We start from the raw sequence: 14,520 nt of genomic DNA on the forward strand, positions 1-14,520 counted from the left end.
TATAATTATTAATGGAGAACATTTGTGGAACGGACAACGTGTTAACAGTCCAAACCTTTTACAATTTAATCACAGTACTAATTTAGATAATAATGTATATTTCAATCACGGTCAGAAAATTAATTGTAACTCAGGAAAGTTCATACTGTACCTAATACTTATTGTAATACCTTTAGCTTTATTAATCTATGCTGTAAATTTATGTAAATGCTATCGAGCATATCCAGAAGATAAAAGAGATTATTCCGCCAAACATACGAGATCGAACTTCGTCGACTCCAAGCCCAGATGACTTGAAATAAGGACATTTCAACTTAATAGCAGGAACAGCGAAAAACGCTCCTCCCTTCCAAAGTTGCCGTCCGTAGAAAGCAAAATGTGTTAAAAGTTGAGCCCGTAGAAATCAGACATCTTTGTTTGTTTTCATTTGTACAATGTGGTCATTGCTCAAAACGCATATCTTTATATATATAAATCTTCTGACCGTGTGTTTGCATTTGAACTGCTCCTAAACGGATGGACCGATTTTAATGAAATTTTGTGTGTATGTTCAAGGAGATTCGAGAATGGTTTAGATTTACAATTTGACAGGCAATTTAAAATTGCAAAAGGTCTGGCATAAAAAAATAGCGGCATAACTGAAGTGTTGATAAAAAATTTGAGATATACAGAAATCTTTTCGAAGCATTGCACAGAGCAATACAATATTTAAACGGGAACGATGAATACATATATGCGTACAATTTCAAACTGATCCTTCCTGAAAAATAATAAAGTTGCTAAATATTGGGAATGGTAGAATAGAACTGCAATCAAATACACAATGCAATGAATTAAAACTGGCTCATTTATCAGTCGATGAATAATATACCACGGGCATCCCAAAAGACTGATGCCATAACCTTGCAGCCGAATTTTTTGTCTTCCCACGCTTGAGAACCGTTTCTTAATATGCAGTCCACCAGGCTGACAATCGATTGGACTCGATTGATTTCTCTGATGCATAGCCCAAATTCAATAGTATTTTTACCCCAAAAACCAATTCTTTCTTAACGCACGAAATGCTTTTTGATTCATTTTTGTTGCTCCATCAAAAATGCGATTACTCCTTAACTAATACTTATAATCTAACTAATAGAAATCATATAGATGGTATTAGTAGTACTACCTATGTATCAGCCACAGTAAAACGTAGGCGGGTCCTCTAGTACTCGTATAGTTTTGTACACATCTAAGTTTTCAGTTACAATTTTTCATAATATAAAATATGAAAACTGAAACCAAACTATTAAAAATAGTTTATATGTATATTTCTAAACAAGCATTCGACTCTGGTTTTGAGTTAGTATAAGAAAATTTCAACAATTTCGCAATTTTTATAATTACTACAGTATAGCGAGACGGTAACCCTGCGTTGTGAGAGAACAATCAGCTGGCACGTTTCTACGGGAAAAATCCAAATGCCGTGGAAGTATACGGTATCTTACTTTGAAGTGGGCGGTAGAAGAGGTGTTGGCTGATCATTTAATTTGCGTTCCCATAAGATAGGTCGTATCAGCTGATTCGGGCCACGGTTTTGTGGAATTCGCTGTTTGCGCTCTAACACAGGGGAGAGTTAAGGAACATTTCATTAAACAGAAATAACCAAAACATCTCTTGTTTATGCTGACCCACGCATAAACAAATAGTGATAAGCAATTCCAATATATGCTGTTAGTGCATAGAGAAAAAATGTGTAATTGTATTGAAATATTTGAGAAAAGTGGTTAGCCGTGGCTGGCAGGGTAGATATTTATGTTTAGTGGACTGTATGTGTTTGATTTTGTATACATGTTTATGTGTAGTAGACACCAAACAAGTAAGCATGTTCAATGATATTTGAACATATTTGAACAGTATGTATTTATACATAGTAGTTCTGATGTATTTAAGTGAAATTATAATGAAAAAAAGATTCTGAAATTATAATTATTATGATCGCCTACAACAAATTAATCGTTTTTTTGGAACTTTCAAATCCGAAGGAAAAGTGAAAAACTAATTTCTAATGGTTTATTTGCAAAATAGTTATTTCAACTTGCCACTGCACACTTCACTTCAATTTAAATAAATACGACCCTCGCAACCGCAATCTTATCTAACTATTCACTTAAGGAGGGAGCCTGCTTTGCGGCTTAAAACAATATTTATTAAAGCGAAAATTCTAGTTTTTATAGTTATATATTTAAACATCATTCACAAATTGTTTGGATACGAAATCTTTGATATTCTGCCTTTTGGAAGCAATTGCCCGATGCATCTCGCATGTGCATTTGTCGGACGGAGGGCAGGATGCAGGTAACAATTTCTATCGGAAACAAAAAATTCAAAGATATTCATATAACTAGTTCAAGTTAAACTAAAAAAATTCAAAAAAAAGTGTAAAATTTTACAAATTTTTTAAAAAATTCTAAAAAAACATTGGTGTTGACGCCGCCCCCGCCCAATTTCTTTTGCCACGTCTGTATCGGCAGATCAATCTTTTCTTTTTCTCTTTTTCGAAGTTTTAATTCGCGCGCAACTAAACACTAACTAAATAGTTGCGCGCTCTCCCCTTTTGCGACATCCTAGCGATACAGACGTGGTAAGTGTGGTTCCAAATTTTTATAATTAAATTATATATATTATAAGAAACCTTTTGTTTTATTTATTTAATATTTCTGTGGAATAATTGTGCCGACTGTTTCCCCACGGCCAACCACATCATTGGAACGAGCGAGCACCGTGCTCCACCACCCGAATTATCATTGGTCCTTCGAGCCGGATAACAGGTAACAAGTCGATTTTTTATTAAAGTGAAAGTGCATAATTTGCCCGCTTTAGCAACTCGCAAGTTACAGCCAAACATATTTTGGATTTGTGCTCTGCAAGCTAAAGGCAATAGATTGGTTAATTTGTGCATCATTTATGTACAAAACCCATTGTGCTGTGTGAAGTGGAGACCAAAACTTATTTTTGGCACTCTACCCACAAAATCAAAGCACAAGATTGCAGGTAGTATTGTACTTCATTTAAGTACAACAGCAAATACACCTGGCAAATGCACTATTTCACTTTACAAAAAAAACCACAATCTGTTATTCGAGAAAAAGTTATAAATTTCTTGGACGCACAAAATCGTCTGGAGCGTCAACAATCTCTCTCGGGTTTTTGTTTTTCCTTGTGGTTTAATTTGAGTCTAGTCGCTCAACTCTGCCTTCCCATATATTGCTCGAATAGCAATAAAGGCAAGCAGCAATAACGCAGCTGCAGTTTCGCGAGTGAAAAAAAAAAAATACAAAAATTAATACAAAGTGCAGTGAGTGACACTAAAAAATTGGAGAAAAGTGAAGTGAGCGACAGCTCAGCTATACAGACGTGGTAAGTGTGTTTCCACATTTTTATAATTAAATTATATATATTATATGAAACATTTTGTTTTATTTATTTAATATTTCTGTGGGATAATTGCGCCGACCGTTTCCCCACGGCCAACCACATCATTGGAACGAGCGAATTATCAATTGGTTTTTGGCCAAAAAAATTTTATCTTAAGTTGTTTAAATATACAAGGTGCATTCCAGAGTAAACAGGATTTAAAAAAAAAACATAAAAAACATAAAAAATGTTTTTTTTTTTCTGCAAAAGCAATTTTTTTTCAAAATTGTCTCCTACTGTTTCAGTACAGCTTTTTGCACGATCCAAAAGCATGCCCAACGAGTGTTTTAGCTCGTTGACCGGTATGGATGCCAGTATGCCGGTGCAAGCTTCTTAGATGACCTCTGCGTCTGCATACCGCTTTTCTTTCATGGGCAAATGCATTTTTCCGAAAAGGAAGAAGGCGCACGGTACCATATCAAGTGAATACGGGGAGTGGTTAATGGTTCCAATGTGATTTTTGGTCAAATAATCGGTCACAACCGGTCCTTCGAATGTTGGATTCTGAGCAATTTTTGGTCGGCAATCAATTTGTGCAGAACAAACCGTGCTCACACTTTTCATAAGCCCAAATGTTCAACTCAATTCCATTTTCATGAATTTCAATGATGATTTCGGCTGATTTTTGATGAATTCACGCACAGTTTCGATGGAATTTTCGGTGATCATGAATTTTGATTGGCCCTCATGGTGATCGTCATTTATGTCCTCACGACCATTTTCAAAACGTTGAAACCACTCGTGCACTCTGCTACGGGATAGTCAATCATCGCCATAAACTTGTTTCATTAATTGAAACGTTTCGGAACAGTTTTACCAATTTTAAAACAAAATTTAATGTTGGCTCTGTGTTCGAAGCTCATTTTCACACCGATAACACAAACACACTGGCACTTAAAACGCAATAACTTCACTGTCAAACGATGAAATGCCATGAAATCTCACTGGACAATCGATTAAAATAGAAGACTAAATTAAAGATTTGTAAATAGTGTGTTAGAGAATTTAGGTAGTTACGTCGTCCACTTATTCCTGCGGTTTGTTTGAGCTGTAGAGTTATCATCGAAAGATGAGTTTTCAATGTCGTCTTCATTGAAGTCACAAATGCCATGTTTTTGCAAAATATTATGGAAAATTGCACAAGAATAAAACAAATTGATGGTGTGTACCCCACAACTCGCTCTTTAGATAGGTACCGTAAACGAGACTTTAAAACCCCAAGGCTTTTTCAATTAAGTTCCTGGCGTTATATGGAGTTTGCTATAAGAACCTCATTTGGTACAGATGAGTTTGGTCTAGAAGCCATGGCTCCAGTGGATATCCTGAGTAACCTAAAAGCCAATGAAATGATCCAGAAACATGTTTCTTTATTTATTTTATTTTTTTCTTCAAATTCCGGAGTAATAACATGAGTCAGAAAAACGTGCGTTCAAATGGCGAAAAATAAGTTTGACGTCACAAATCCAAACTTCATAAATATATTATATCAAACTAATATTTTAACCGCTTATACCGCTTTTACGGTACTACTATAGAACTAGAAATATTTTTATGTTTTTATATTACATGTTTTAATTTATTTTATATGTATGTATGTATATGCTTTACACAATTTTCCCTGATCCCAAAGTTAATTCTCAAACGAAGCTATATTTAATTTAAAGCTTCGTTATATGTGAAGACAGGCGTCTGCTTGTCGAGGATTTAATCCTTCAACTGGAAAACGCTCATAAGCTCAAAATTGTTGTATAGACTTGGTTAAAAGCATAAATAATTGTATAAAAGTATGATCTTTCGTTGCGGCAACGGTTTATGAAACCAACATAAAATAACGGTGGTCATTGGGATTACTAAGATAAATGTTCACTTAATTTGGATACATTATATTTTCTTTCCTCTACAATTTATTATTACAGTATTTATCGGATATATGCACCTCGCTTATAAACACAACTCTTTTATAAGCACTAAAAATAAAAACATATAATTTCCGCATTTAAAATATACACAAAAATTTTCGATATATGCATTCCGCTTATAAGCACAACTCGGATATAAGCACCGAAAATTATGTTTTCAGCCTAAAATTTCCCTATAAAAATTACCTATATAAGCGCAGTCACAAAAACAAAGATATTTTTTACTGCTTTGAAAATCCTAATATGATATGGCAGCACTTTTATTATTATGTAATCGATATAATAATCGATGTTTCTACTTTGCACATCGTTATTAATGTCAAAATGAGTAAAGGCCTAACTATAATGTGAATAAGCTAGCTTAAGCCAGCGTAAGCAACTGTCCGAATACACACAAATTGTATGTTGCAACTATAATGTGCTTAACATCAAGTTTCGTTAAGTTTTGTCAAACGTCATTTGCTTAAGCAAAATGCGAAACTGATCGCATGTTCCGTACGGAATCAGCTGTTTTCTCTTTTTGTCAACAGATACATCGTTTTGAATTTGAAGATGGAGAACGACGAATGTTTTATACAAAATTTAATGGAAAATATTGAAAAAGGAAATGTTTTTACGACAAACAATATGCCTTTTCTTTCAATCGGGTGTATATAAAAAAATCTATATGATCAGTCCTCTTCATTTCTAGGAATCGTACAAAAAAACTATCCTACTTTCTCTTCCTGTTTATTTCCCTCACTGAACATGACCGAACTCTATTTTTTAATTTCACTAATTTCTGTCAATATGCGTATTCCTTCTAAAACAGAAGTAAGCATTTTAATTGTTTTTAAATATTTTAATATTCTGTTCATTTTTGCAAAATGCAAACTAAACAAAACCAAAACACAAGTTGTTTTTGACACTTTCTTCTTATGCATTTAAGCACATTATAGTCATTCAAAAGTCTACTCTCCATTCGTTATGCATTTGACAGGCTTTTCGTTCATTTTTTGACAGTAACATACGGCAGCTTATGCATATTATAGTAAGGCCTTAAGTGTACAACATTAAATTACCGACAAAAAGGCAAATTCTTTCTACGTGCAAAAGCGAACTCTGTGTTAAATATAAATGTTCGATATCAACAATTAATCGTATAATCCGTGAAAAAGAAAGACTTTCTGCGCAAAGTACTTTGAAAAATTTGAACAGAAAGCGCAACAGATATAGCAACTCAATAGAAATTGATCGTGCTGTAACTATTTGGTTTAATCAAATGCGTTCATCTGGCGCAGTAATATCAGGCACTATGGTCCGGGAAAAAGCTCAACAATTGGCCGTCAAGATGGATGCCCACTCTTGGTTGGCTGTACCGGTGGCAAAACCGTGAAACAAATTCATGGAGAGGGTGCATCTGCGAATATTAAAAGCGCCAGTGACTTTTTTGAATTGCTACCCAATTTAATCCAGAATTACAGCGCTAAGGACATATTCAACGCTAATGAAAGTGACATGTTCTATAAAGCATTGCCTAGGTCAACTTTAACCAGAAGTGGTGATAACTCAAAAGGATTTAAGTCATCAAAGGAGCGGCTGACGGTCTGCTTTTTTTGCAATGCATCTGGCGAAACAAAAACAAATTTCGTGATTGGAAAACCAAAAAATCTACGATGTTTCAAAAATAAGACCTTGCATGGATGACTCAAGATATATGGACCTCTATTCTAACTTTCTTTGACGAGGAGATGCAAAGTCAAAACAGGAAGGTATTTTTATTCATCGATAATGCCGCTCCTCACAAGCCAGTATCTTTAAAAAAATGGGGAAATGTTTTATCTGCCGGCAAACACCACATCAATTATGCAACCGCTTGATAAAGGCATTATCCATGCTTTTAAAGCATATTATCGCCAAATGATTGAAGGAAGCAACTTCTTGCTCTTGAAAAAGGAAACACGATTGAAGAATTTAAGAAATCGTTCTACTTATTGACAGCGATTCAATTGATTAAACGTGCTTGGTGGATGGTTAAACCTGAAACGATTGCCAACATTTTTAAAAAGGTATAAGGTACTTTTTTTTATATAATTTTTATGTGTTCTTTTTTTATAATATATACAAATTTCTTGCAGTGCCAATTTGTTAAAGAATCCTTCGAGGTTGAAGAGCTTTCACAAGAAGCAGATGGAATAGTGGAGCTTGTGAATATCGATGAGTTTCTTCACGAGGAATACTTAAATTTCGTTCACTGCGATGACAATTTGCCCTGCTACGGTGAATCAACTGATGCGGATATAATTGCAGAAGCAGTTTCAGGGGCAGAAGCGCTTTCAGAATCGTCTGAAGATGAAGATGAACTAAGCATACCCACCAAGAGAGAAGTTTTTGACTCAATTAATGTTCTACGTAAAGCACTTATGCCTTCTAATTCATTTATGCAAGAAATTGAGGATATTGAGCAGTATTACTTCTCAATAAGCTCCATAAAAATGTTCAATCCGAAATAACAGACTTCTTCAGAAACAGTAATAATTAATTTAAATTAAAATTGTTTACAAATGATGTAAATGAACACGAAATGCTATAAGCAAATGCTAAATAAAAATTGATCTCTAAACTTTTGTGTACTTACTGTTTTTTTATTTTTGTTTTTATGTTTGTAAATTGAATATTTTTTTAATAAAAAACATATTTATTTTTTCAAATTTATGTATATTGAATTATTATTTCGATAAGAGCACCGCGAGTGCATACATATAAGAATGTTCCTATATATGCATTGTGCATATAAAAGAGTTTTTGATATATGCACCAATGGTGCATATAAGCGAAATTTGGATATAAGAATACTCGTTTATAAGCACCAAATTTTGTGCATTTTTGCTAGTGCTTATATCCGTTAAATACTGTACTTTGTTTGTTATTAAAAGAACATGGTTTTAGCTCTAATTTATAGCAATTTTAACAAATGGTAGACGACACAATAAAAACTATAATAAAATTTAAAATAACTTTATAAAGCAATATATTAAAAATTATCACTTAATTTTTATAGCATGTATTATATACAAGTCACTCTAGCGCAGTAGATGAATTTGAATAAGTTTTTAGAGACTTAACATTCGCTATGTAGATAAATCGGTGAAAATAAATACTGTGCTTTTACTGCTTTGCGAATTTCAATAAGGCTATCCAACAATCTTATTGCAAATAAACTTACGGTACTTACGATAAAATGCCAATACTCCGGGGATAACGATTCCAAGCGTAAAATCCGATCCTCAGCTTGCTTCAGTCGCAAATTCATAGGCAAGTGATAATTTATTTTATGAAACAAATGTTTTTCAATAGGTTCCAATCTTTTTCTTTTACCAATAACTGAAATATTTTCGCAACAGCTATCCTCATTGACATACTTAATCGGTGTTTTATTTGCCATAAGTTTATCGAGAGTATGGAAATAATTTGGCCGTATTTGAGGTCCTGATGCGTTTTTTACTCTGCAAACTAGAATAAAACTATTGTTTAGTCGATAAAAAAAAATATCATCTTTTTGTGGACAAAGAAGTCAAATGATAGTAAAAGCTTTTACACCCTATATTCGATTTGAAGCGATGTATTTTGAAAACATTTTGATGCCTTTTAAATAATCATCAATCCGGTACCTCGTTTAAGGAGGTATTCTGGTTTAGAAATTTTATAGTATAACCCTTTAAGAAAATGTCCCTAGGAAGATTTTTCAAAATTCCAATTATTTTCCGAGTTACAGCTCATTTTGTGACGCGCCGACAAAACTGTTTCGCAGCCTTTCTCAAACTTTAAACTCGTTTTTCTCATAACTACTTTTCTAGAAACGGTGTGCATGATACCTCAAGTTCTACTCAACCGATTCACATGAAATTTTACACAGAGCTTTTTTACATTATAGTATCGCACTACGAAGAGCTTTCGAAAGATTTTTTTTTATTTAAAAAAAATTCCGAACCACAAAAAACAGGATAAATACATTTTTTTCAAACCTCCACCATTTTGTAAATTTTTTATTCAAAAACGTTTCGTAGTGCGATAACTACACTTTTACTCTTCACGGATTTCGCATAAATTTTCATTTTAGGCCACGGAAAGGATTTATATCCTGCACACCAGGACAAGCCATTGTTTCATCAGTCTTCTAAACCAGAATACGTATTTATACCCTGAATAGAGATATTAGGTTAGATGCGAAGTTTGTAACACCCTAAAGCAAACGTCGAAAACTGCATTACGTTAACTATTCCCTAAACCTGGTATAGGTATAGCTTCGATGCAGTGCAGTGCAGTTTCTTGTTGTTGTGCGACTCGCTCCTTGAAAGGACAGATAGGAGCATGTGTATTAAATTGCATTAAGATCTTTTAGTTTTTAATCAAGATATCGCTTGCACGGACGGACAGACAGACGTCAGTAGAAGTTAAATTTCATACAAATTTCCTTCCATCACTCGAAGCCTCTCTAACTCGATGTATTTTTGTGGATTATGGTGATTGGATAAAGGGAAGTTAAACGGTTTATTGTTTAGCCATTAACTGGCATCAATATTTCAAATAACATTGTTGAGGTTGTGGATCCATTTGGACTCCAATTGAGAAAGAAGCATATAAATCGAATGTTTTTACAAATTCTTTTGCAAATTTTTAAATAATAATAATGACGGGGAGCTACATTGGTATTTCTCCTTGATTTTTTATTGGATATGCCATATTTATCTCCTAATCTCAGAAAATTTCTCACAACTTTATCTGACTTTTTGATTGAGGTGGGGTTGGACATGACTCTCAACCGGAAGTTGGGTCCTCGGGTTGTTGTTCAGGGGGTCCATCCCCCATAAGGAATCCGACTGAACCTCCAGGACTTCAGCCCGGCGTCCCAGAGGTCTGACGTAAGGATGGTCAGTCGTCCCTGGAAGGTGACCCCTGATGATAGCACAAATGTCGTCCTTGAGGGTACGGACAAGTTGATATCCGCTCTTCTGGAGGCAGGTAGGTGCTAATCAAGTGGTTTTCTTTCCGGGTGCGACCGGATAGCCCAGTCGCTGTCTGCTTCCGGTGCATGGGATTCGATCAAAGGGTGGCTGGGTGTAGGGCCAGAACAGATGTCTGTCGAAGGTGCGGTCAGTCAAGAAGGCCACAGAGGTGCCGGTTGCGTCAATGCACCCCATTGCCACAACTGTGCAATTAAGGGTAGGCCAGCTGGTCATCTTATGTTGTCAGCTGTCTGCCCGATTTACTGTGGTATTGTTGAACGCGCCCTCGTCAGGCACTAATGGGAGAGATCACCCAGCATAACTGTTAGGGCTCTTATGCCGTAATGTGCGAGTTGGGGTGTTGGGTGGTGGGTAGTTTGGGGGTTAAATGATTGGGTACTTAGGAAGTGACGTTATATGACTAGTATGATTAAATGGTGGACGCGTGAGTTAACCTTGAAGAGGACTGTCAGGCGATTGAGGCGAAAGTTTCAACGCGCCCGATGGTCCAATTCTGATAGGCTGCCCCAGTTCAGGTACGGATTTAGTTGTGCGGATAGGGAATATACAAAATGATAGTTAAGATTAAAGAGGAATACTGGACGAGCTTTGTTCGGGAGAATAGGAACGAACACTGGGGTCAGGTCTATAGGTTCTGCCGGGGTCATAGGAGGGAAGATGTCACCTCTCTTCGCGTCGGAGATACTCTGTTATCGTCGTGAAGAGATCTGCCGGGGGTTCTGTTAGGTGCATTCTTTCCAGGATCGGAGGTACAGGTACCTCAAGCACAAGAAGTGCCTGTCCCTCCTTTGGCCTGGTTAGGTCTAAACGGTCCCCAGGTCTTGATAGTTTGAACGGAGAGATGTGTAAAAGCTTGTGTAAGTTCATTCCGGAATACGTGGAGGCCATTTATAAAAAGTGCGTCTAGAAGGGATACTTTCGACGCGAGTGGAAAAGTGCTAGGGTTGTTCCTCTCCATAAGTCCCCTGATAAGATCAGGAGCGATCATCGGTCTTATCGGGGCATCAGTATCCTTCCTGTACTTGGAAAAGTGCTGGATAGAGTCATGGTGGAACGGCTTGTGGAGCTAATGCGAGCTTTGTGGTCGGATAGGCAGTATGGGTTCAGGAAAGGATGCAGTATTGAGGATGCATGGTTTTATGTTCAAAATGTCGTTATGGAGAATGCCAACAAATATGTCCTTGGCATATTTGTTGATTTCAAGGCGGCGTTTGATTTCCTAAGCTAGGATCGAGTAGTGCAACGGCTGGAGGAGCTTGGCTGTCCAGAAGATTCCATCTGTGATCCATATATTTGGAAACTCATGATGAACACTTATGCTTGGGCAGCTTTCTGGAGTGTGGGTATGCGGATCTTCATCTTCTGGTCGAAGGTCGCTCGCGGTCTGAGCTAGAGAGAGCGGGAGGACATTTCTTAGATATTGTGAATACTCGGGGTGTAGGTGTGAGTGTTGCCATATCGACATGGATGCTGCTTAAGGGCAGATTGTCACCGGGTCGTCCACGGATTGTCAATGTTAATGGGGTCAACATCAAATATGTGACACAAGTCAAATATCTGGCGTTGACCATGAGTGAAAGGATGTGTTTTACTCCACACTTGGCGAATGTGAAGGAGCGACTGCAAGCAACCGTATGCACAATACGACGCATTTTGAGGAGCGATTGGGGTCTCGGACGTCGTGCTGTCAGCATCATATACCGTGGTTTGTTTGTGGTCTGTGCAACATATGGAGCTCCTGTATGGTGGAAGGCAGCTACGACTGTCTTGGGTTCTCAAAAACTCCTCTCAATTCAGCGTTGTATGATGCTTGTTTGTTTACCTGTATGTCGCACGGATGCTATGCAGGTTTTGTTAGGGACACCCTCTCTTGACCTGATTGTCATACATCGTGCTGTTGCATTCAAGTTAAGAAGGGGCTAGAGTGTGTCATTGCTGCCGAATGACTAGATATCCGACGATGATGTGGAGAGAGAGATATCTAGGGAGCAAGAGGCTTCTAGATGATAGGGTTAGATGTAGGTGACAAGAACGTTGGGACAATAGTCCTAACGGTCGAGTGGCCTACGAGTATATTCGGAACGCTGGGTTCGTTGAGGATAACCCAGACTTCCGATTTTGTTTGAGTCTGGGTTTTCTGTTTACGAGAAATGGGCCTCTGGGGATTAGCTGGACTGTTAGACGATTAGATTTAGTGGTGTGATCTCCACTAGTCGGAATACCGAAAGCGCCGAAGACGGTTAGTTGGGAATTAGGGTTAGATTTTGTATGAGTGGAGTGTGTATGTGATGTGTGTATGGGGTCCAACCCCTAACCACCAGTCCAGAGCCATATGGAATTTCAACTGGTAGTAGCTTCGGCTACGAGGTCTGACCGAAGACTTAATTCTGGTACAACGGAGAGCAGGAGCCCTTGGAGTTTACTCCAACCTGCTCATGCGAACTGGCACCTCGGGGGAGTATGGTGGTGGTTGTGGTTAAAACCCAAATGCGAGAAGAACTGACTTTGTCAGTTGAATGAGGAGTTGAATTGCAACCGGGTGATGGACCCAAAGCACGGCAGAGGTTTTAGATGGGCTTCGAACCGACCAAGCTGGTTAGTGTGTCCATTTCACACTGCCAATTGGTACTGAAAATGCATAGCATTCTCAGGGCGCTGATCAATGCATTGATTTGATCCGCTGTGCTTTTGAGCGGCGTGGGGTAAGGCTGTAGTCAGCAGGTACCCACGTTAAACACATCGGACGTTGACCTTTTGATTTGCAGGCTGATTGTTCTGTAAGAAAGACCATTTTCCTTCGAAATTTCAATTTGGGCCTTTTCCACATCATTTAAAATTTTTTTTCTAGCCATTTCAATCACGCTGTTCTTAACTGAATATAATAAAATTGAATAAGCGTAAATGTTAACAAAACTCCACAAAAAATTATTTAAAACACAGAGAACTTACCATAAAAACGATGAAAATAAGACTGCGGCTAACCAAAGTTCGCACCAGTTGTCAGATAATATCCACATTTTGCTATATTAATACCACTATGCTCTTCTTTTTTATGCATGCTAGCTTTCTATGTAATATTACCTAGCAATTATTGTTTACTAAAACAAAAACATTAAAACTGTCGCGTGAGTTAATACCAGTATCAACGACACTTATACACAAGTATATGAGAAACGCTGATAAAGCCAGATCTGTCCTAATCAAATAAACAAGAGTATCAAACACAAGACTTTGAACTCATACCACACCATACCCGAATGTAAGACATGCATACACTTGCATAGGCATGCATAGGCCGCACGATAAGCACTTATTTACAACAAATAATATAATTAGACTTTAGACCTAAGCCACAAAACATGAATATGTTATCACCTTAACGAATAATATAAAACCCATAGGATAATACGAAAACATGTTCATTTAAGTATGTGAATTTCTAGAATAAAGATCTTATTCTGCAAAAGTAAATACATATTCTTTTAACCATTCATAAGTATGTATATACATTAGCTGGGGCTCCACCGCTCTTTGCTGGGAAGGAGGAGATCGCACAACAGAACTTCGGCATTCTTAAGAATCTTCGAAGCGCATAAAGAAGGACATCTAAATCCTTAAGCTGAAATCTTTAGTAAAGAAAGCCAAAACCTTTAAATCTTCCTTAACGAAGACAGACACTCACAAAATGAGTCAAGGAGCAAAACGGACAATGCCAAAGGAGGACCTTCCTCCAGCTACAGTCCATACCACTCCTGAAAACTACATAATGTCCTACATTCAGAATCAGTTCTTGAAATTGGACAAGGAAAGGAGAAAGGACAAGGAGTTAATATTACGGATGTTCCAAACTACAAATCCTAATACTAGCGAAACTTCTACTCCAACAATATACCAAGAAGACACGATGCAATACCAGAAATCGAAGTAATAAAGGAATTACCTATTTTCAAAGGAAACAAAGAAGAATATACGATATGGAAGCCACATGTAATGAAAGTCATGGAATCACTCCAAGTATTCCAGAACACACCTCAATTCTACAATAACATTACAACCTTCAGAAGAAGAATCACAGGGCATGCAGATATGTTACTTGAATGCAACAACACACCTCTCAACTTCTACAGTATCATGGAAGC

General features: G+C 37.0%; 3 protein-coding genes across 7 annotated transcripts in view; 1 reads left to right on the forward strand and 2 right to left on the reverse strand.

The window, feature by feature from the left end:
- LOC125776669 (uncharacterized) overlaps positions 1–14,520 on the reverse strand; it is a 532,635-nt gene that overhangs the window by 363,334 nt on the left and 154,781 nt on the right. The gene's annotated exons all lie outside the window — the stretch shown is intronic.
- Positions 1–14,520, reverse strand: part of LOC105227127 (molybdopterin synthase catalytic subunit) — a 111,766-nt gene that overhangs the window by 78,330 nt on the left and 18,916 nt on the right. For 2 of the 5 annotated variants that reach the window (XM_049450130.1, XM_029551612.2), the window contains exon 4: positions 8,590–8,867. The exons of 1 other annotated variant lie outside the window; for it this stretch is intronic. In XM_049450130.1, coding sequence (XP_049306087.1) covers positions 8,590–8,867 — 278 coding nt within the window. Of the gene's footprint in view, positions 7,502–8,580; positions 8,868–14,520 lie in introns of those variants that run through there. 2 more of the 5 variants (XR_007421903.1, XM_049450129.1) reach the window with 2 other exon arrangements.
- Positions 7,290–7,867, forward strand: LOC125776761 (uncharacterized). Its single transcript, XM_049450315.1, has 2 exons — positions 7,290–7,423; positions 7,493–7,867. Exons 1-2 carry the CDS (start codon positions 7,385–7,387, stop codon positions 7,865–7,867), a joined length of 414 nt encoding a protein of 137 aa, XP_049306272.1. The 5' UTR covers positions 7,290–7,384.

The sequence above is a fragment of the Bactrocera dorsalis genome, chromosome 2 (assembly GCF_023373825.1).
Source record: "Bactrocera dorsalis isolate Fly_Bdor chromosome 2, ASM2337382v1, whole genome shotgun sequence".
Lineage (NCBI taxonomy): Eukaryota > Metazoa > Arthropoda > Insecta > Diptera > Tephritidae > Bactrocera > Bactrocera dorsalis.